Genomic DNA, 21412 nt, shown 5'->3' with positions numbered 1-21412 from the left:
GTGTCCTAGTCAGACATCTGAAAGGGCAAAGAGGTGGCTTTGCAGGCTGAGTAAGGGCTCTTTACTGGAAGGATAAGTACCTGCCCTACCTCCTCAGTGCTCATCACAGACTTGTACAAGGTTACCAGCCACCTCTTCCTCACAGAGAGACACAATGCCAATCATACAGTCTCAACAAGTGGCACCCCCTGCTTTATTTACACAAAGAAAATGCTCAATAACATCCCTTGCTTCCCTTCCCCCCCCCCCCTCCGCCCAATATTTTCCTATAGCTCTGTCATCTCAAGGTACTTCTGGAACCAAACCATCATAAAGACATTTAGACTTGGTGCCTGATAACTTGATTACCTTCAGAGTCCTGGGTAAAGAGCAAATCAGGCTGCAGATTTAACTGAGTGGGCCTCTCTTGGCACTGAGCCCAAGAGCTATTATGAAACTGCCCTAAGCCCCGATTCTGATTGTTTGTTACATCTCGGAAAGGAGCTCTGGAGTTGTGGGCAATAACCCGCTGGCCCTGAGAATCCTCAGTGAAAAGCTGACTCCAGGAGTCCTTGTCATTCTTTTCACTGTCCCAGGAAAACGCAGGGACAGGACAAGGGCTTTGTTTCACTGAGTCTGTGTTTTCTCCACTCCAGGAATCCCTGCATGTTTGAAGGAGGATGGGGGCCTGCCTGGTTTCTCTGGCAGACACCTTTTCCAATTTAATCTTGTCCAAGTGCTGAAGGCCCTTGCCCCCAGGTGGTTGAACGCGTCTCTCTACATCCTGATGGTTTTTTTCCTTAGATCCATGAAGCCATTCCCTTTTCCAGGAAGAGTCTTTCTCTCCTTCCTTTTGGCCCAGCAAGTAAGAACCTTCCAAGTTCTGAGTGAAGGAACAAGAGAATGAGGCTTTACTCTTTCCAGCACAGACCAAGGTGTCAGGCTGGGGCAAAGACAGCATAGTCAAAAATGGAGTTCCCATTCTATGGTGGTCAGAAGTCTGGAGGGAATGAGGAGAAAGTCCAGCTTCCTGGGTATCTGCAGGGGTTGAAGTGGCTAATGGGGGTGACATGGAATCGTCCTCCAAGCCCTGGATCAGATGATCTAGATGGGTTGCATCTTTCTTAGACTCGTTGATCTGACTTTCTGTATGAGATGAAACACTCCTCTGGTCACCACCATTTGTCTTTCCTAGCAAAATAGACATGAATGATTATTCTGCAGGAAATCTCTGTCCTGAGCAGGATTTAGCTGGCTTTTTCTGAAATCAGTATCAGCTACTATCACTATCTAGCACGGGGGTCTTAGACTCATCACAACCTTTATAGCTGATCTTCGTGCTTTCCTTTTTTTTTTTTTTTTTTAAGATTTTATTTATTTATTTGAGAGAGAAAGAATGGGAGTGGGGCAGAGTGGGAGAAGCAGACTCCCCACTGAGCAGGACGCCCGATGCGGGGGGTCAGTCCCAGGATCCGGAGATCATGACCTGAGCTGAAGGCAGACGCTTAACTGACTGAGCCACCCAGGCGCCCCATGATCTTCCTGCTTGCAATCTCTACTTTCTCCAGAATGATCCTTCTAAAACACAGACCTTATATTCCAGTCCTCAAATATATGGATGCTTCCAAATGATCTACCTAATAAAGTTAAACATGGTACGTATGTATACTCAGACCACAGCCTACTTTTCCAACTGTGTTTTAGTATATGGGCACATCAGTTTTGCTTTTGTTTTTTCTTTAATATGGTTTCTGTTAAATAGTGATCTTGGCCAAATATATATTCCTGGATATTATCCTTTGAGAAATACGCACAATACAATTTTTGTAAAGTCACTAAGATCACATTAACCACCCAACTCTTAAGAAAACCTCTGGTGATAGTGCAAAGAACATTAGGTCCTCTACTCTGCAGACATTGCCTGAGAAAGGGAATAAACACAATTAGATGATAAGTCAACCAATCGGAAGAACAATAATAAACAACTACTAGTGTCTAGCCTATCCATTTTATCAGGCATGGAATGGATACTGTTCTACCTTAAGGATGAATACCGTGGACTACCCACTCCCCCCGCCCCCAAATTATACCAAGATCTAATTACAAAGCTGAATGATTTCCTTTTTCCTTCTCCAACAAGAATTATACTGCAGAAACTGTTTTGTGAAAGATTTCTCAACTTTGCCTAAGAATTCCAACAGATTATAGAATATACCAGAATTTTGAAATAGCGGGGGATGACTGGGTGGCTCAGACTGTTAAGCGTCCAACTCTTGATCTCAGCTAGGTCCTGATCTTTGGGTCATGAGTTCAAGCCCCATGTTGGTTCCATGTTGGGCATGAAGCCTACTTTAAAAAAAATTTTTTTTTTTTTTTTTTTTTTTTTTTAAATCAGAAGTGTCCTTGAAAAAAATCTGCCCTTGTTACTTAAAGCAAAAAGGGTGCTTATTTTAAGTTTCTGTTTGGGGCAGGGACAGTAGATTTTGAAGATTTATGCAAAGCAATCCTGGGAATCGCATCAAGAGTTAGAGCTCTCCTCCGAAAACCCTCCAGCTGGCAGACACACTGCTGTGAGGCAGCTCGTCCCCTGAAAAGGGACATGTAAGCAAAAAACTGCCAAAGGATGATGAAACACAAGCCAACTTTACGCCAACCTTTCTAAGAAAAAAAGCATCTTTGAACTCTGACAATTTGAGAAGCATTATACAGAAATATCTATTATCAAGTAATCCTAGAGAGACTGGTCATTATGGCCAATCCAAGACATTTACCTAAATAATGGCAGGTCAGCTCCCCTGCACACCCCAACTCCCCAAGCATACCTTTCTCCTCACTGCTCTGTCAGGGAATACAAATATTTAATATGAGACTGAGCACACAGAGTAAGAAAATGTTGGTAAAAGCATGTATATAATGCTTTGCAGAAGGGGATGTTTTGTTTGATATCCTCTTCTAATGAGTTAGCTAAGTTAAACACAATGCACTGGTGTCGCCACTTCTCATAAATTTTCCAGCATGGAAAAATGCACACACTCCTTTTTGCTCCCTGGGTATTCCCAGGCAGGTCATCATACCTGGCTGCAAGGTGAAGAAGGAAGCAATGCTGGTCTGCCGAGTGCCTGTAGGGGGAATTCTTTGAGTAAAAGAAATCTTAGCCTTTTTCTCTCCAGGAAAGAGTGTTAGCATTTTGGTGTTTGGCTTCATTAAATGTGTCTGAGGAGGGGGAGAAAAAGAATAATAGAATCTATTAATATCAAAACAGCTGCCAGACAGGAGAGATTCAATAAACACCTGTGACCCTCATGGAACTGCACTGGAACCTTTGGACTCCACTCCTATCCTATTCTCTAGGTAGTTTTTGCTGTACGTCATCTTCTACCATTTCCTGCCACACTGATGGTGTTTGTTTTTATCAGGAAATCATATTCCAACTATAGCCCAATCTTTCTGCTTCCCCACAGAAATCAATCACGTTGACTTAAACAAACAGGATTTGTTGAAGTGATTCCAGGAATGATACTCTCTCTTATACTTAAAGATAACTAATGATTCTACATCAGCAGCAGTTGACACATTTTTAGTGGTTTTCAAATAGTCACATACAGTTATATATACAGATATATACAGTTAAGAGCATAGCTCACACAGCTTGGGTTCAAATCATTCCAATTCTGCCACTGCTACTTATTAACTGTGTGACCCTATGCAAGTTGCTTAATCTAGGTCTCATTCTCATGTGTGAAATGAGGACAGTAAAGTACCTATCCCATAGGGCTGTTATGAGGATTTGGTGAGTTAATTCACATAAAAGGCTTACACAGTTCCTCGGGTTCAATACTAATTGGTTATTACTAGGAGGAAGAGCAGTGAAACAGCCAGTCTTACCCACTCTCAGCCCCTTTATACTTTACAGTATGAATTTGTACCAGAAAAGGTTAGGGAAGTAAATTTTGTCAACTAACTATAAATATAACCTCATCTTTATTTAATGTGATTTTTGTTTCCACTTGCTTGTTATGGAATGCCTGAGAAGTAACCCTGAGAACAGGGTAATTTATATTCAATTCAGTTTGCATGAAAACCAAAGAAACGAGATTTGCTGATTTTCATGTTGTAAGTTGGAGACAGGTCTGAAGCGAACTCAAATTATTAATTCTAGCCCAAAGTTGACTTCATTTTTACATTTGGAAACTAAAATGTACCTTAAGTGGATAAAAGAAGAAATCCTTGGTGTAAAACTCATACTCTAACTTGCAGTACTGGTGTGGAACTTTCCCCTCTACCGTACAAAACTAGAAAACTGGATAAAATACATGAAACAACTGATATTAGATGGTGGACAACAGGAATTGCATTGGATTGTGAGCCCTGAGAGAAGGAAAACAATGAGGTGAGCCCTATGATGACTCTAGCTTTATGCCTGGAATCACTTGCCAGACCAAAATAGATAAAGTACACAGGCAGTGCATTCTGGGTTAATTGAATACATCGAGATTGGAATTTGGAGAAGCTGAGGTGGCCACTCCTCTCAAGCTGCTAAGTCCATATTCTCTCACCTTGAACCTGGGAAGAACAATAAAGTGTGATAGAAATAACACTATATGGTTTCCAAAACTAGGTCATAAAAATGCCATGCATCTTAGAAGCTGGCCAGCATGCTATGAGGAAGCCCAAACAGGCACATGGCTCTCTAAATTTTATATGAGACATATCCTAGATATGTGAAACTATGTGAGATAGTATGCCAACAAGTATTTTAGCACCTATATGCTAGGTACTGGGAATATAATGATGAACAAAACAGACTGTTTCTGCCCTGGTAAAGCTTACAGCTTATGGGAAAAGACAGACTAATAATACATAGTTATTTAAATGACTACAAGAACACTAAGTCCTATAACACAAATACAAAGGATTGTAAGAGAATGTTATGAAAAATTATATGCCAACAAATTGGACAACCTAGAAGAAATGAATAAATTCATAGAAACATATAACCTCCCAAAACTGAATCAGGAAGAAATAGAAAATTTGAACAGACCGACTACCAGCAATGAAATTGAGTAAGTAATCAAAAAACTCCCCCAACAGTCAAAAGTTCAGGACCAAAGAGCTTCACAGATGAATTCTACCAAACATTTAGAGAAGAGTTAATACCTATTCTCAAACTATTCCCAAAAATAGAAGAGCAAGGGAAAACTTCCAAATTCATTCTATGAAGCCAGCATTACCCTGATATCAAAACCAAATAAAGACACTACAAAAATAGAGAACTACAGGCCAATATCTCTGATGAACACAAATGCAAAAATCTTCAACAAAATATTAGCAAGCCCAATCCAACAATACATTAAAAAAATCATTCACCACAATCAAGTGGGATTTGTTCCTGGGATACAAGGGTGGTTCAATATTCACAAATCAATCAATGTGATATATATCACATCAGTAAGATAAAGTATAAAAACCATATGATCATTTCAGTAGATGCAGAAAAAGCATTTGACAAAGTACAACATCTATTCATGATAAAAACCCTCAACGAAGTAGGTTTAAAGAGAACATACCTCAACATAATAAAGGCCATATATAAAAAACCCACAGCTAACATCATACTCAATGGTGACAAACTGAGAGCTTTTCTTCTAAGGTCAGGAACAAGACAAGGATGTTCACTCTCACCATTTCTATTCAATACAGTATTGGGGGGCACCTGGGTGTCTCAGTCGTTGAGCATCTGCCTTCGGCTCGGGTCATGATCCCGGGGTCCTGGGATTGATCCCGGGGTCCTGGGATCGAGCCCTACATTGGGCTCCCTGCTCCGCAGGAAGCCTGCTCTCCCTCTCCCACTCCCCCTGCTTGTGTTCCCTCTCTTACTGAGTCTCTATCAAATAAATAAATAAAATCTTAAAAAATATACATATATATAGTATTGGAAGTCCTAGCCACAGCAATCAGACAAGAAAAATGAATACAAGGCATCCAAATTGGTAAGAAAGAAGTAAAACTTTCACTACTTGCAGATGACATAGTACCATATATAGAAAACCCTAAAGACTCCACCAAAAAACTACAACTGATAACTGAATTCAATAAGGTTACAGGATACAAAAATCAGTGTACAGAAACCCACTGCATTTCTATATACTAATAATAAAATAGCAGAAATAGCAGTTCTCTTAAGAGAACTTAAGAAAACAATCCCATTTACAACTGCACCACCAAAAACAGTAAAATACCTCGGAATAAGCTTAACCAAGGAGGTGAACGACCTGAAACGACTATGAAAACTATAAACACTGATGAAACTGAAGACAACACAAACAAATGAAAAGATATTCCATGCTCGTGGATTGAAAGAACAAATATTGTTAAAAGGTCCATATTACCCAAAGCAATCTGCCGATTTAATGCAATCCCTATCAAAATACAAACAGTATTTCTCCACAGAACTAGAACAATCAATCATAAAATTTGTATGGAACCACAAAGACCCCGAATAGCCAAAGTAATCTTGAAAAAGAAAAACAGAGCTGGAGGTATCACAAGTCCAGATTTCAAGTTATACTACAAAGTTGTAGCAATCAAAACAGTATGGTACTGGCATAAAAACAGATATATCAATCAATGGAACAAAATAGAAAACTCAGAAATAAACCCACAATTATATGGTCAATTACTCTTTAACAAAGGAGGCAAGAATATGCAATGGGAAAAAGTATCTTCAACAAATGGTGTTGGGAAAGCTGGACAGCTACATGCAAAAGAATGAAGCCAGACCACTTTCTTATACCATACACAAAAATAAACTCAAAATGGATTAAGGACCGGGCACCTGGGTGGCTCAGTCAGTTAAGCATCTGCCTTCAGCTGAGGTCATGATCCCAGGGTCCTGGGATCAAGGCCCGAGTCGGGCTCCCTGCTCTGTGGGGAGTCTGCTTCTCCCTCTGCTCTGCTCCTCTCCACCCCACCCCCTTCCCCGCTTGTGTTCTCTCTTGTGTGCCCTCTTTGTCTCTCTCAAATAAATAAAATCTTTTTTTTTTTTTAAATGGATTAAGGACCTAAATGTGAGACCTGAAACGATAAAAATCCTAGGAGAGCACAGGCAGTAATTTCTCTGACACTGGCCATAACATTTTTCTATTTTTTTTTTTTAAGATTTTATTTATTTATTTGACAGAGAGAGACAAAGCCAGAGAGGGAACACAAGCAGGGGGAGTGGGAAAAGGAGAAGCAGGCTTCCCACGGAGCAAGGAGCCCGATGTGGGACTCAATCCCAGGACCCTGGGATCATCACCTGAGACGCTTAACTACTGAGCCACCCAGGCACCCTGGCCATAACATTTTTCTAGATACGTCTCCTGAGACAAGGGAAACAAAAGCAAAAATAAACTATTGGGACTACATCAAAATAAAAAATTCTTCATAGCAAAGGAAACTATCAACAAAACTAAAAGACAACCTACTGAAGAGGAGAAGATATTTGCAAATAATGTATCTGATAAAGGGTTAATAGCCAAAAAATATAAAGAAGAACTTATATAACGCAACACCAAAAAAAACCCCAAATAATCCAAATAAAAAATGGGCAGAAGACATGAACAAGGGTGCCTGGGTGGCTCAGTCAGTTAAATGTCCAACTCTTGATCTCGGCTCAGGTCTTGATCTCAGGGCGTGGGTTCAGGCCCCACACTGGGCTCCACGCTGGGTGTGTGGAGCCTACTTAAAAAAAAAAAAAGAAGAAGACATGAACAGACGTTTCTCCAAAGAAGACATACAAATGCCCAACAGACACATGAAGATGCTCAACATCACTCATCATCAGGGAAATGGGAAATGCAAATCAAAACTACAATGGTAGGGGCGCCTGGGTGGCTCAGTTGGTTAAGCGACTGCCTTCGGCTCAGGTCACCATCCTGGAGTCCCAGGATCGAGTCCCGCATCGGGCTCCCTGCTCAGCGGGGAGTCTGCCTCTCCCTCTGACCCTCCCCCTTCTCATGTGCTCTCTCTCTCTCTCTCTCAAATAAATAAATAAAAATCTTTAATTAAAAAAAAAAACTACAATGGTGTATCATCTCACACCTGTCAGAATGACTAAAATCAAAAACACAAGAAACAACAGGTGTTGGCGAGGATGTGGAGAAAAAGGAACCCTCATGCACTGTTAGTGGGAATGCAAACTGGTATAGCCACTGTGGAAAACAGTATGGAGGTTCCTCAAAAAATTAAAAATAGAACTACCATATGATCCAATAATCACACTACTGGGTATTTACCCAAAGAATACAAAAACACTAGAGGTGTCTGGGTGGTACAGTCGGTTAAGCTTCTGAATCTTGGTTTCGGCTGGGGTTGCAATCTCCGGGTGGTGAGACTGAGCCCCACATTGGGCTCCACATTCAGTGCAGAGTCTGCTTGAGATTCTTTCCCTCTCCCTCTGCCCCTCCTGCTTGTGTTCTCTGTCTTTCAAATAAATAAATCTTAAAAAAAAAAATACAAAAACATTAACTCAAAAGGATATATGCACCCCTATGCTTATTATGGCATTATTTACAATAGCCAAATTACAGAAACAGCCCAAGTATCCACTGATAGATAAATGGATAAAGAAAATGTACTGTACTACACACACACACACACACACACACAGTGGAATATTGTTCAGCCATAAAAAAGAATGAAATCTTGCCATGTGCAACATGGGTGGATCTAAAGAGCAAAATAAGTCAGAGAAAGACAAATACTGTAAGTTTCATTCATATATGGAATTTAAGAAACTAAACAAATGAAAAAAAGAGACAAACAGAAAAATGGGCTCTTAATTATAGAGAGCAAACAGATGGTTACCAAACGGAAGGTGGGTATGTGATGGGTGAAAGAGGTGAAGGGGATTAAGAGTATACTTATCTTGATGAGCACTGAGTAATGTATGAAATGTTGAATCACTGAAACTAATTTAACACTGTATGTTAATTATACTGGAATTAAAATTTAAAAACATACTAAGTTCTCTGATTATACACGGGCACCTGGGTGGTTCAGTCGGATAAGCATCTTCCTTCAGCTCAGATCATGATCCCAGAGTCCTGGGATCAAGCCCCGCATTAGTCTCTCTGCTCAGCGGGGAGTCTGCTTCTCCCTGTCCCTCTGTCCTCCCTCACCAAGCTCGAGCTCGCTCTCTCTCATTCTATCTCAAATAAGTAAATAAAATCTTAAAAAAAAAAAAGACTTATACAAACTACGTATTATCAGAGAACAGTAAGACCTCAATTAACAAAACATCTGGGAATAAAGCTTTTCACCAAGTTGGCCATCCTAGCAAGAGTAGGACATTCCTTACTTAGGTCAGAGCAATGTCAAGAGTGATACTGCCCCCAGTTATAGCTCCCTTAGAAGACTTTGGCTTTAAGGAAGTATGTTTATCACAGTGGAATGTTTATTTATTTTTTAAAGATTTATACTTACTTATTTGACAGAGAGAGAGAAAGAGCACGCATGAGGAGGAGGAGCAGCAGAGGGAGAGGGAGAAGCAGGCTTACCGCAGAGCAGGAAGCCCGATGCAGGACTCGATCCCAGGGAATTAAAAAAAAAAAATCCTCCTGGGATAAATCCTCTTATGAGAGCATACCATCTTGCTCAAAATCTGTCAATAGTTTCTCTACTACCTTATAGCATAAAGTGCTGACTCTCAGACTGCACACACCAGTATGATTCCAGTTACCCTTTTCTCCATTACCAAAACCCCTTTGTGTATACTGTAGCATAATACTCACCCACATGCCAGTCCCTATTATGGCCTCTGCCTTCCTCATTTTTGTGCCTCACAAGAAGGGCCTTTTTCACACCCACATCTGAAATGCTACATATACTTCAGCTTAGCCCCAAGCATTCCTGATTCCTACAACCAGAGGTAATCTCTTCCCCTTCTAAACTTGACATTCATCACTTGGTATTTCAAGACTTACCGAACAAAATTCTGGTATCAACATTTGATTCACATACTGTTTATCCTGTCCTCCACTGAACTAGCTTAATACATATGGTAAGTACTCAATTCAATAAATATTTTAGGAAGAAGGCAGATATACAGGAAGGACACATTTTGGTTATTTTTTTTTTAAGATTTTATTTATTTATTTGACAGAGAGAGAGACAGCGAGAGAGGGAATACAAGCAGGGGGAGTGGGAGAGGGAGAAGCAGGCTTCCCACGGACCCTGGGATCATGACCTGAGTCGAAGGCAGACGCTTAATGAATAAGCCACCCAGGCGCCCCTGGTTATGTTTTATATATATAACTACTCATTATATTTTCAACATCAAAAAAGCTCTCAGAAAACATTAAGCCTTTTCCAGTACTGTGATCAAAGTGAAGATGAGCTCCTGTCACTGTAATTGATGTCACACATAAGGTCCAGAGCACAGATGGGATGAGAGGTATACCCACTGAAAACTGAAGGTTTTTCTCCCAAAGTAATCTAACAATACTAAATTTATTGCAAGAACATTCTCTAGAACTACTTGGCACTGATTTTTCATCTAAACCTAATGAAAACTCAACAGGGATAAGAGAAAAAAGCAATTTCTTTTAAGTATCACAACTCCTAAACTGGAGACCTGATAGGTCTACATCCATTAGCATTTCATTACTAAGTCTCATAAAAGGGTACTTCTTGCTAATGAGATTCTTCTCACTTAAAGGATGTCACACATGTCAGAGATCATTGTAGTATAGCGTTTTCATACATTTGCCATCAGTTTTGCCCTAATAAGACTATCTATTGAAGATTTGTTTAAACCTCCTGATTTTAACTACTTCCAATACAGCAATGGCTAAATGTGGCCCTCTCAACAGCAGAGTTAACAGTCCCATGAAAGAAGAGCTCACTTAAATTGGAAAGTAGATGCCTCAAATAAAATGCAATGGAGTAGAAATCACTCTGAAACAAATCCCCCAGTCTCCCCTGGAAGGTGTCAACTTTGTGAAAAGAAGTATCACTGTGTGTGTGTGTGTGTGTGTTTGTACACACACACAATATATACAGCTGACCCTTGAACAATATGAGGGTTAGGGTCACCGACTCCCTGCATAGTCAAAAATCCACATAACTTTTGACTCCCCCAAAACTTAACTATTAACAGCATACTGCTGACCAAAAGCCTTGTGGACAACAGTCAATTAATACATACTTTGTATATTATATGTATTCTTACAATAAAGTAAGCTAGAGAAAGGAAAATATTAAGAAAATCATAAGGAAGAGAAAATACATTTACGGTATTGTATTTAGAAAAAAATCCACAAGTGGGCCCATGCAGTTCAAACCCGAGTTGTTCAAGGCTCAACTGTACACACAATCAGCCTATATTATTATATCTATTGTCCCAATTTCCAAACACTATTTCAAGATATAGTTGGGGTTTTTTTTGTTGTTTTTTTGTTTTATTTGACAGAGAAAGAGAGAGGGATCACAAGTAGGCAGAGTGGCAGGGAGAGGGAGAAGCAGGCCCCCTGCTGAGCAGATAGCCCAATGCGGGGCTAGATCCCAGGACCCTGGGAATATGACCCAAGCCAAAGGCAGATGCTTAACCGACTAAGCCACCCAGGTGCCCCTCAAGATATAGTTTTTACTTTTTCTCTATAATCATCTACTTACTCAGGTCCCAATTTCTGGCTCCTAAATGTAAGTGGAACTAAAGGGAAAATGCAAAAGTCCTTTAAAAAAGGAGAGATATTAAGGGATGCAAATAACTGGACCAAAGTCACAGTTTAAAAACATATTTAAGGGACACCTGTCTGGCTCAGTAGGTGGGGCTTACAACTTCTGATCTTGGGATTGTGAGTTTGAGCCCCATGTTGGGTGTAGAGATTACTTAAAAATAAAATCTAAAAAAAAAAAAAAAACGTATTTAAGAGACCTCCCAACTCTGGCCAAGCCCACATTTAGGTCCTTCTTGAGCGTAATGACAGTACATTAGATATATAACTATAGAGACAAAAAATCCACCTAAAATAATAATTTAAACTTCTACTATTCCTGATTAGACCCTTATTATTTCTTGCCTAAATTTCTGCAATATCCTCCAAATTTCTCTAGCCTACCTTTCAGTGTACCACTTACTTTCATATAACCACCATTGGGCTAATCTTACAGACTACTATGTCAAATGTCTTCCATGAATCCAACAACATGGTACTAGTTTACCCTCCTAATCACACCTTCAACTGCCCTACATTTACCCTACACTTTAGTCAAACTGAGTTACTCCCAATGTAGTAAAAGAATCTATTAAAGAGAGGTCTGGCTTTAACCCTCAGCTCCTGGGAGGTAATCTCTACGTCCCTGGAATGTCCTACCTGATTGGAGTATGTGTTTACCTGAGGCCTTGGGCCACAGCAGATAGTCTATGCTAACAATGTGATCTACGGTGAGAGCTTTGGGCCATGTATCAGCTTGACCTTCATAGGGGCTAGAAACTAAGGTCAGCCACATAACTAGTCAACCATGTCTACACAACCCAAACCCCAATAAAAACTCTGGATCCCAAGGCTCAGTGAGCTTCCATGGTTGGCAATACTCTATGTACTGTCACATACCATTACCAGAAGCAGTTAGGGCTGTCTAATATACTGGCTGCCCAGAGAGGACACTGCAAGTTTCCCACTTTGAATTCTCCCTAGATTCAGCTTGGAATTCTCCTAGAATCTGCTTTGGCTGATTTTAATCTGTACTCTTCATTATAATAAACTAATCATGAGTTTAACAGCTTTCAGTTGAGTTCTGTGAGTCCTACCAGCAAATTATCAAACCTCGGAGTGGTCTTGGGGTCCCTTGAACTTGCAGTCGATGTGAGAAGTGAGGGTGGTCTTGGGGACTCCCTAACTTTTACTCCTTATTTCACAAACATCTCTTGTTATTTCCTGCTCTGTGTCACTATTCATACTGTTCCTAGAATGCCTACTCCACCTTCATTGCTTTCCAACAAGATCCAACCCTTGCTTTAAGGTCTGTTCAAATGCCATCTCTTCCACAAAGCCTTTAACAGCTTTACTGAGATATAATTCACATACCATAAAATCTACCCATTTAAGTGTACGGTTAAGTGTTTTTTTAGTATAGAGTTGTGTAAAAATCACCACAATCTAATTTTAGAACATTTTTTTATTGTCCCAAAAGAAACCCTGTACCCATCGGCAGTCCCCATTCCCACCCCACCTCAGCCCGAGGAAACCACTGATTTACTTTCTGTCTCTATAGATTGACAAATTCTGGGGCACCTGGGTGGCTCAGCTGCTTAAGCATCTGCCTTTGGCTCAGGTCATGATCCTGGAATCCCCAGACTGAGTCCCACATCGGGCTCCCTGCTCAGTGGGGAACCTGCTTTTCCCTCTCCCTCTGCTCCTCCCCAACTCGTGCTCGCTCTTGCTCTCCTGCTCACTTACTCTCTCAAATAAATAAAAATCTAAAAAAAAAAAAAAAAAAGATTTGTCTGTTCTGGACCTTTCATACACCATACAATACCTGGTCTTTTGTGACTGGCTTCTTTCACTGAGCATGTTTTGGAGGTTCATCCAGGTTGTAGCATGTCAGATACTTCAATCCCTTTTTATTGTCAAGTAATATTCCATTGTTTGGATATACCATTTTGTCTATCCATTCATCATTTGTGGGCATTTTGGTTGTTTCCACTCTTTAGCTATTATGAGAAATGCTGCTACAAGCATTCAAACATTCGTTCACTGGTGTACAAGATTTTGTGTGAACTATCTTTTCCTATCTCGGGTCTATACTTAAAAGCAGAAGTGCTGGGTCATATGATAATGATGTTGAACATTTTGAGGAACTGCCAAACTGTTCTGCAAACTGCCTATACCATTTTATGCACGTACCAGTAATATATGAGGGTTCCAATTTCTCCACATACTTGCCAACACTTGGTATTATCTTTTTGATTATAGCCATCCTAGTGGATGTGAAGTGGTATCTCCTTGTGGTTTTGATTTGCATTTCCCTAACGACTAATGATGACAATCTTTCCATGGGTGTATCTGAATAGACCTATAACAAGAGATTAAATTAGTAATTTAAAAACTTCCTGCAAAGAAAAGTCCACTGTGTACCACCTGAAGAAGCTGATAATTTTCAAAACCAGCAAGTCTAGGCTCCTTTTTTGTTTAACTGGCCTTCCTTTAGCTTCTCTCTCTCTCCTTGGGCACTTCGCTATAACCAGCAAGAAGAAACCAGGTAGCCCTTCAACACGGCCTGTAAGTCTCCTTGGCTATATCACATCACCCAGTTCCTTAGGTACATTCTCTATCTTCCACCTTACTACAGCCAACAGTAGTTGTAGGAAACTTTCTGTCACTACATAACAAGGATTCCCTTTCCTCTAGTTTCCAGTAAGATTATTCTCACTTTCCTTTAAACCCTCACCCACAGTCTCCCCAAAGGCCAACCCTAGTCTAGAAATAGTTTCTTACAAGCTCTTCAAGCTTTCACTAGCACTCTCTTCAAAGTCCTTCCAGCTGTCACCCATTGCCCCATGCCAAAGCCACTCTCCCATTTTAGGTTTTTGTTAGGTAGTACTCCACTGCCAAAACCAAAATCTGTATTACCTTTCTATTGCTACATTAACACTTTGCCACAAAACTTAGCACTTTAAAACAACATTCATTACCTCACAACCTCTATGCATCAGGAATTTGAGAGCAGCCTATCTGGGTGGTTCTGGCTCACAGTCTCATCAGGTTGCATTTAAGTTATCAGCCAGGGTTGCAATATACACTTTCAAGGTGGCTCACTCACACAACTATTAGCAAACTCAGTAAGGTTCCTCACAACATGAGTATCTCCATAGAGCTGCCTGTATGTCTGCATGTGACAACTGACTTCCCCTAAAGAGAGAATGAGGCTGAAGCTACAATGCTCTTTATGACCTAACCTCAGAATTCTAACAGGAACACTTCCATCACATTCTATTCATTAGAGTCACCAAGTATAGCCCACACTTGGGGGGCTGGGGAACTTAGCATCCACCTTTTAAAGAGAGAGGTATCAAAGAATTTGTGGACATATTTTAAAACCACCACCCCTCCACACATAATAAAATGTAATCTCTTCTTTCTCTAAATGCTTAGAATTTCCTTATGCCTCTAAGGCACTTAACTGTCTGTCTGACAGTTATTTGTGTACCTACCATATTCCATATGCTGCCAGGGTTAGAACTATCTAAAGGTGAATACATTATTCACTTTTTATCATCTGAAGACACCTTACACATTATGACCACTGGACCAAGAGTCAGAAGACCTGGAATCAAGCCATAGAGCTGCACTTACTCTGATGTGATCTGAAGCAAATCTCTATCTGAACTTCAATTTCTTCATCTGCAAAATGGAGATAATCTCACCTCCCTCACAAAGCTACTGAGAAAGTGAAACAATACATGTAAAAAAGTTTTACAAACCATAAGCCAGTAAAGATCATATTGATAAATATTTGTTAAGTTACATTTACAGACCCTTATCAGTCTTACAGCACCAACCCCAACAGTGTTGCTACCATGGACTTCAGTATTATTATTGAGCCTATTCAGTTTCAGTGAAATAAGTTTTCTCCTCTATTTTTGTTTTTCTTTTTTTATCATTTCAGTAAGTATCACAGAGGGGTTTTTTTGTTGTTAGGTACACACTTTTTTTTTTTTTTTTTTTTTTAAGATTTATTTATTTGAGAGTGGGGAGGCAGAGAGAGAGAGAGAATCTCAAGCAGACTGTCTGCTGAGCATGGAGCCCGATGCAGGGCTTAATCTCACAACCCTGAGATCATGACCTGAGCCAAAACAAAAGAGTCGGAGGCTCAACTAACAGGTGCCCCTGTTAAGTACACACTTAAACTGCCATTTTACTAGAGGTCTCCTCCTGTCCATCTTTGCTTTAAAAAAACTCAAAGTCCTCCCATTTATCTTCTCATCAGAGAAAGATAAAATGAGCAACTATGACCATATCTAAAAGGTTTTCTGAAAGTAAAGCTCAGATGGATCATTCATTCAATAAATTCATACTGAGTACCTACCATGTGCCACTGTTTGAAGGACTGCCTAATGGAACTTTCATTCTAGTAGGAGAAGATCATAAATGAACAAGTAAATATGCAGTATATAGTATATCTAATGGTAAAAGGGTTATGGAGATAAATAAAGCAAGACTAAGGTGTTAGGGAGTACGGGATAAGGGAAAGGCTATTTTATGGTGGTTAAGAAATGGACTCAATGATAAGTTGACAAACGAACAAATGAAAGAGCAGAGCCATGTGGCATTTTAATCCCTGTGCATTTCAAGGTGTACAAAAGTCCCTGCAGGGGTATGAAGTATACTTGGCTTGAAAACCAGCAAGAAGGCCAGTATGATTAGAGCAGCGTGAGGCAGAGAAAAGAGTAGCAGATGAGGTCTAAGTGTATGAGAGGGCAAACATACATGGCCAAATCATGCCTTGTAGGCCTCAGAGATTCTGGGTTTTACCAGAAGATAGGAAACTACTAGATGGTCTTAAAATTAACAGTGAGCAAAGGGTCACTCTCATTCTGGGTCAGGCAGCAGTGGTAGAAATAGTAGGAAATTATGAGATTCTGAACACATATGAAGGCAGAGTCCAGAGAATTTGCTGATGGACTGAATGTTAGTGAAGCTGCACAATGTCACAGTGGTGTTCAGTGTTCCACCAAGGCCATCAGAAACCACTGATGACTGAGCCAAGGTTTCTGTTATCTTCACAGTTCTGTCCCCTTCTTAGGCCCACTTCTCCTTCTCGCTACATATATTTCAAGGGTAAGAAACTAAACTGCATTACAGATGAAGAAGAAACAAATTATTTTTGAGTTATGACATTTTAAATATAATACACCTGAGACAGCAAATATACAAAACACATACTAAATCTTTTTACCTCTTTATTGTGTAGAAAAACCTTTCAGAAATATTTCTCAATGTTTTAATAAAGAGGTAGCAAAGTTAAAATACAAAATTTGAAAATCATGTAAATTAAAACGGCCTTTTTAGAAATTCATACTAAAATTCATGTCTCACATAGAAAGTTCTCCATCATATATTTAGTGAAAGGTGAATAACACAATATGTTTGAAATAATCTCATTTGTGGGGGAAACAGATATATTTATACACATAGAAAATGTCTCAAAGGATACCAAATTGTTAAAAGTAGCTACCACCAGTGAAGCTTTCTGTTTTTTACTTAATACAATCCTATACTGATTTTTTTTTTTTTTACAAACACATATTACTCTCATAATAAAAAAAACTGAAATGAAAACAAATACGGTATCCTCCATACCAAGGCCTAGGTAATAAGGCCAAGCCTGTCATGCCTCTGTGGGACCAAGAGAGAAGCAAACTCACTCCAAACATAGGCATCTATTTTCTGGCTAGACTATGAGCCACCCCATTAGTTGCCCCAAAACAGCAGACAATTTGTTTAGGGATCAAGTGGGAAGGGGCATATTTTCTAAAACACTGGCCCCGAGCAACTGCCTATTAATGACTGACATTAAAACTCAAACAAATGTGTGCCTATTTGATAGCTACCCTAGGAAAAGGCAGGTTTCTACATCCTATGAAAGGGAATCTTTAGGACTCTGCTCTGGGCTGGAAGTCTTAAAAAGTCAAAGAACCAGTTTTTAACAAAGTTTAAAAAACTCTTTTTTAAGATTTATTTATTCATCTGAGAGAGAGAAAGAGAGAGCATGAGCAGGAGGGGAAGAGGGAGAGAGAATCTTAAGCAGACTCTACTCCGAGTGAGGAGCCTGACATAGGGCTCCATCTCACGACCCTGAGATCATGATCTGAGCTGAAACCGAGTCAGATGCTTAACCCACTGCGCCACCCAGGTGCCCGTGCCCAAAATTTTTAACACACATCTCTTACCACACACACATGCACCAAGAAAAGGCCATGTGAGCACATGGGGAGGAGGCAGCTCACTCTCTGCAAGCCAAGAAGACTGTCACTATTAGAACTTGACCATGCCAGCACTCTGATCTTGGACTTCCAGTCTCCAGAACTGTGAGAAAATGAATTCTGTTGTTTAAGCCACCCAGTGTATAGTATTTTGTTACTGTCAGCTTGAGCAGACTAAGGCAATACTATTGCATATAATGGATACTATTCCATATAATGGAATACTATCTAGTCTTTAAAAAGAATAAAGCAGCTCCCTGCTCAGCAAGGGAGGGGGTCTGCTTCTTTCTCTCCCTCTGCCCCCTCTCCCCCACTTGTGTTCTTGTGTTCTCTCTCTCTCAAATAAATAAATAAAATCATTTTTTTTAAAAGAATAAAGCAGCTCTTTGTGGATGCATATGAAATGATACATAAGATGCAATAAGTGAGAAAAAGCAAGTTGCAGAACAATGTGGAATATGCTACTATTTACAAGAAAGAATAGATACCGTTTGCTTGTACATATATAGAATATGTCTGGAAGGATGCACAAGAAAGTTGTGGCCTCTGAGATGGGCCAAGGATGGTTAAAAGTATTAGGGAGATATTTCGCTGCCTATCACTGCCATGCATTTTAAATTATGTACCAGATGAACGTACCTGCCCCAAAAACATTTTTAAGTAAAAAAAAAAAATTTTTTTTTAAGGAACAGATGGTTCATTTGTTATTTCTCAAAAAATGACTTTAGTTGTACAATGCTTTTTAACAGCCCTCAATTACTTTGTTCAGGAGGTTGTAGCCACTGTAAGGGAGCAAAATTTGCCACCCAAAGTGTGCCTCTTTGACATATGTGTTATTTTAGGCTGATTATTTTTAAGGAACAGCAGGCTCAGGAATAACTGCTGACCTTCCCCCAACTACCTAAAAGAATTTAGAGAACCTGCTCCAGGAAGGAAGCTGTCACCATAGACAGTTATTCAACTATGGTTGCATTTCTACACGCTAATAATGAGCTATCAGAAAGAGAAATTAAGAAAACAATCCCATTTACACCTGCCTCAAAAAGAATAAAATATCTAGGAATAAATTTAACCAAACAGGTGAAAGACTTGTACTCTGAAGACTGTAGGACATGGAGGAAAGAAACTGAAGATACAAATAAATGGGAAGATATATTCTGCTCATGGCCTGGAAGAATGAATATTGTTAAAATATCCATACTTCCCAAAGCCATCTACAAATTCAATACAATCCATCAAAATACCATTTTACACAAAACTAGAAAAAAAAAATCCTAAAATTTGTATGGAACCCCAAAAACACGAAGCAATCTTGAGAAAGATCAAAGCTGTAAATATCATGCTCCCTGATTTCAAACTATACTACAAAGCTATAGTAATCAAAACAGTACGGTACTGACGCAAAGACAGACCCATACATAGATCAATAGAATAGAACAGAGAGCCCATAAATAAACCCACATGTATATGGGTCAATTAATCTACTACAAAGGAGACAAAAATATACAATGGGGAAAAGACAGTCTCTTCAATAAATAGTGCTGGGAAAACTGGACAAGTTACATGCAAAAGAATGAAACTGGACCACTATCTTACACCACATATAAAAATAAATTCAAAATGGATTAAAGACTTGAATGTTAAGTCCTGAAGTCATAAAACTCTTGGAAGAAAAAGATGGGCAGTAAGCTCTTTGACATCAGTCTGAGCAGTATTTCTTTGAACAAATCTCAGACAGGGACAACAAAAGCTAAAATAACAAATAGGATTACATTAAACGAAAAAGCTTTTGCAGAGTGAAGGAAACCATCAACAAAACAGAAAGGCAACCTACTGAATGGGAGAAGATATTTGCAAATCACACATCTGATAAAGGATTAACATCCAAAATATATAAAGTTACACAATATTTTAAAAAACGATTAAAAAATGGGCAGAGGACTTGAAAAGACTATTGTCAAAGATGACATACAGATGGCCGACACATGAAAAGGTGCTCAACATCACTAATTAACTATCAGGAAAATGAAAATCAAAGCCACAATGAGATACTACCTCACACCTGTTAGAATAGCTATTATCAAAAAGACAAAAAGTAAGTGTTGGAGAGGATGTGGAGAAAGTGTGGAGAGGATGTAGAGAAAAGGGAACTCTGATACACTGTTGCTGGAATGTAAATTGGTGCAGCTACTATGGAAAACAATATAGAAGATCCTCAAAAACTTAAAAGCAGAATTACAATCCAGTAATTCCACTCCCAGGCATTTATCTGAAGAGAATGAAAACAGCAAATGAAGAAATATATGCACCCCTATATTCACTGCAGTATTATTTACAATAGCCAAGATATGGACGCAACCCAAGTGTTCATCAACAGATGAATGGGTAAAGAAGATGTGGTAAATATATACAATGAAATATTACACAGCCATAAAGAATGAAATCTTGCCATTCTCGACAGCATGGATGGACTTAGTGGGTATTATGCTAAGTGAAGTAAGTCATACAGAAAAAGACAAACATGTACAACTTCTCCTGTATGTGGAATCTAAACAACAGAACAAAACAGAAACAAACTCATAGGTATAAGAAACAAACTGTTAGTTACCAGAGCGGGGAGGGGCTGGGGAGCGGAAGGAACAGGTGAATAGGATTAAGAGGCACAAACTTCCGGTCATAAAATAAGTAAGTCATGGGGAGGTTAAGTACTGCGTAGGGAATATAGTCAATAATACTGTAGTAACTTTGTATGGTGACCATGGCAACCAGACTTATCCTGTGGATTTCTTAATGTATAAAAATACCGAATCACTATGACGTGCTAGATATTGAACGTCAAGTACAGTTCAATTAAAAAACAAAGAAAACAACACTCCTCACAGCAAATTTTCTCTCCACCACACCTCGAAGCTTTATTGTCCCAGTCTCTTCCTTCCCCATTCACAACCTGCCTGCCTTTCGTCCCATTTCCTCTCCACTCTTCCCAAACTCCATTTTTCACCCTTCTGCAGGCTCCACTCCCCCTAGCCTCAGAAGCCCCAAAGCTGTTCCTTTCTCGGACCCCGACTTGACCTCCACCACCCCCTTCTCCCTCCTCCAGGCCCCAACCCCTCCTCCAACACCCTCTCACGCCCCCACGTCCCACCTGCACTCTCCGCCGCTTCAGCGCCGCCGCGTCCAGCCACACGCCGCAGGCTTCTTCCTCAGGGGCCCTCCGCCTCATGGCCGCCGCCGTGACCCAGCCAGCAGGACACCTGGCTCCGGCTCCCGCAGCCTCAGGGAGCGGCTATAACTGCCTCCCCCGACGTTCGGATCTCGCGCCAACGCCGGGGGCGGAGCTACGCCGCCGCCGCCGCCGCCGCCGCCGCCGCCGCCGCCGCACGCACCGCCCCAGCACCAGCCCCGCCCCTCTTTCTCAGCCGGTGGCCTCGCAGGGTCGTCTGGTGGGTGGAGAACCTTTCGGTT

At 40.2% G+C, this 21412-nt stretch overlaps 1 protein-coding gene and 1 long non-coding RNA gene across 6 annotated transcripts in view; one reads left to right on the top strand and one right to left on the bottom strand.

Annotated features, from left to right (window-relative positions):
• AUNIP (aurora kinase A and ninein interacting protein) overlaps positions 1–21221 on the bottom strand; it is a 30445-nt gene extending 9224 nt beyond the window's left edge. For all 3 annotated transcript variants that reach the window (XM_064589736.1, XM_064589737.1, XM_045898400.3), the window contains exons 1-3: positions 21093–21221; positions 3054–3192; positions 349–1170 (exon numbers count right to left, since the gene is read on the bottom strand). In XM_064589736.1, the coding sequence (XP_064445806.1) occupies positions 349–1170; positions 3054–3192; positions 21093–21170 (1039 nt within the window). In that variant the 5' untranslated portion in view covers positions 21171–21221. The remainder of the gene's footprint in view (positions 1–348; positions 1171–3053; positions 3193–21092) is intronic.
• On the top strand, positions 729–21180 carry LOC135364211 (uncharacterized). Of its 3 annotated transcripts, XR_010411048.1 has the most exons (4): positions 729–844; positions 1347–1634; positions 4237–4369; positions 21048–21180. It is a non-coding gene; the product is annotated as an uncharacterized LOC135364211 (long non-coding RNA). The 3 variants fall into 3 exon arrangements; XR_010411047.1 differs by having other exon boundaries at positions 1347–4369; XR_010411049.1 differs by lacking the exon at positions 21048–21180 and adding an exon at positions 20209–20479 and having other exon boundaries at positions 1347–4369.
• Positions 21222–21412: the final 191 nt, after the last annotated feature.

The sequence above is a fragment of the Mirounga angustirostris genome, unplaced genomic scaffold (genome assembly GCF_029215605.1).
Source record: "Mirounga angustirostris isolate CCGP_5_RB_7025 unplaced genomic scaffold, mMirAng1.0.hap1 SCAF_4, whole genome shotgun sequence".
NCBI lineage: Eukaryota > Metazoa > Chordata > Mammalia > Carnivora > Phocidae > Mirounga > Mirounga angustirostris.
This window is presented reverse-complemented; position numbering and strand designations above follow the sequence as displayed.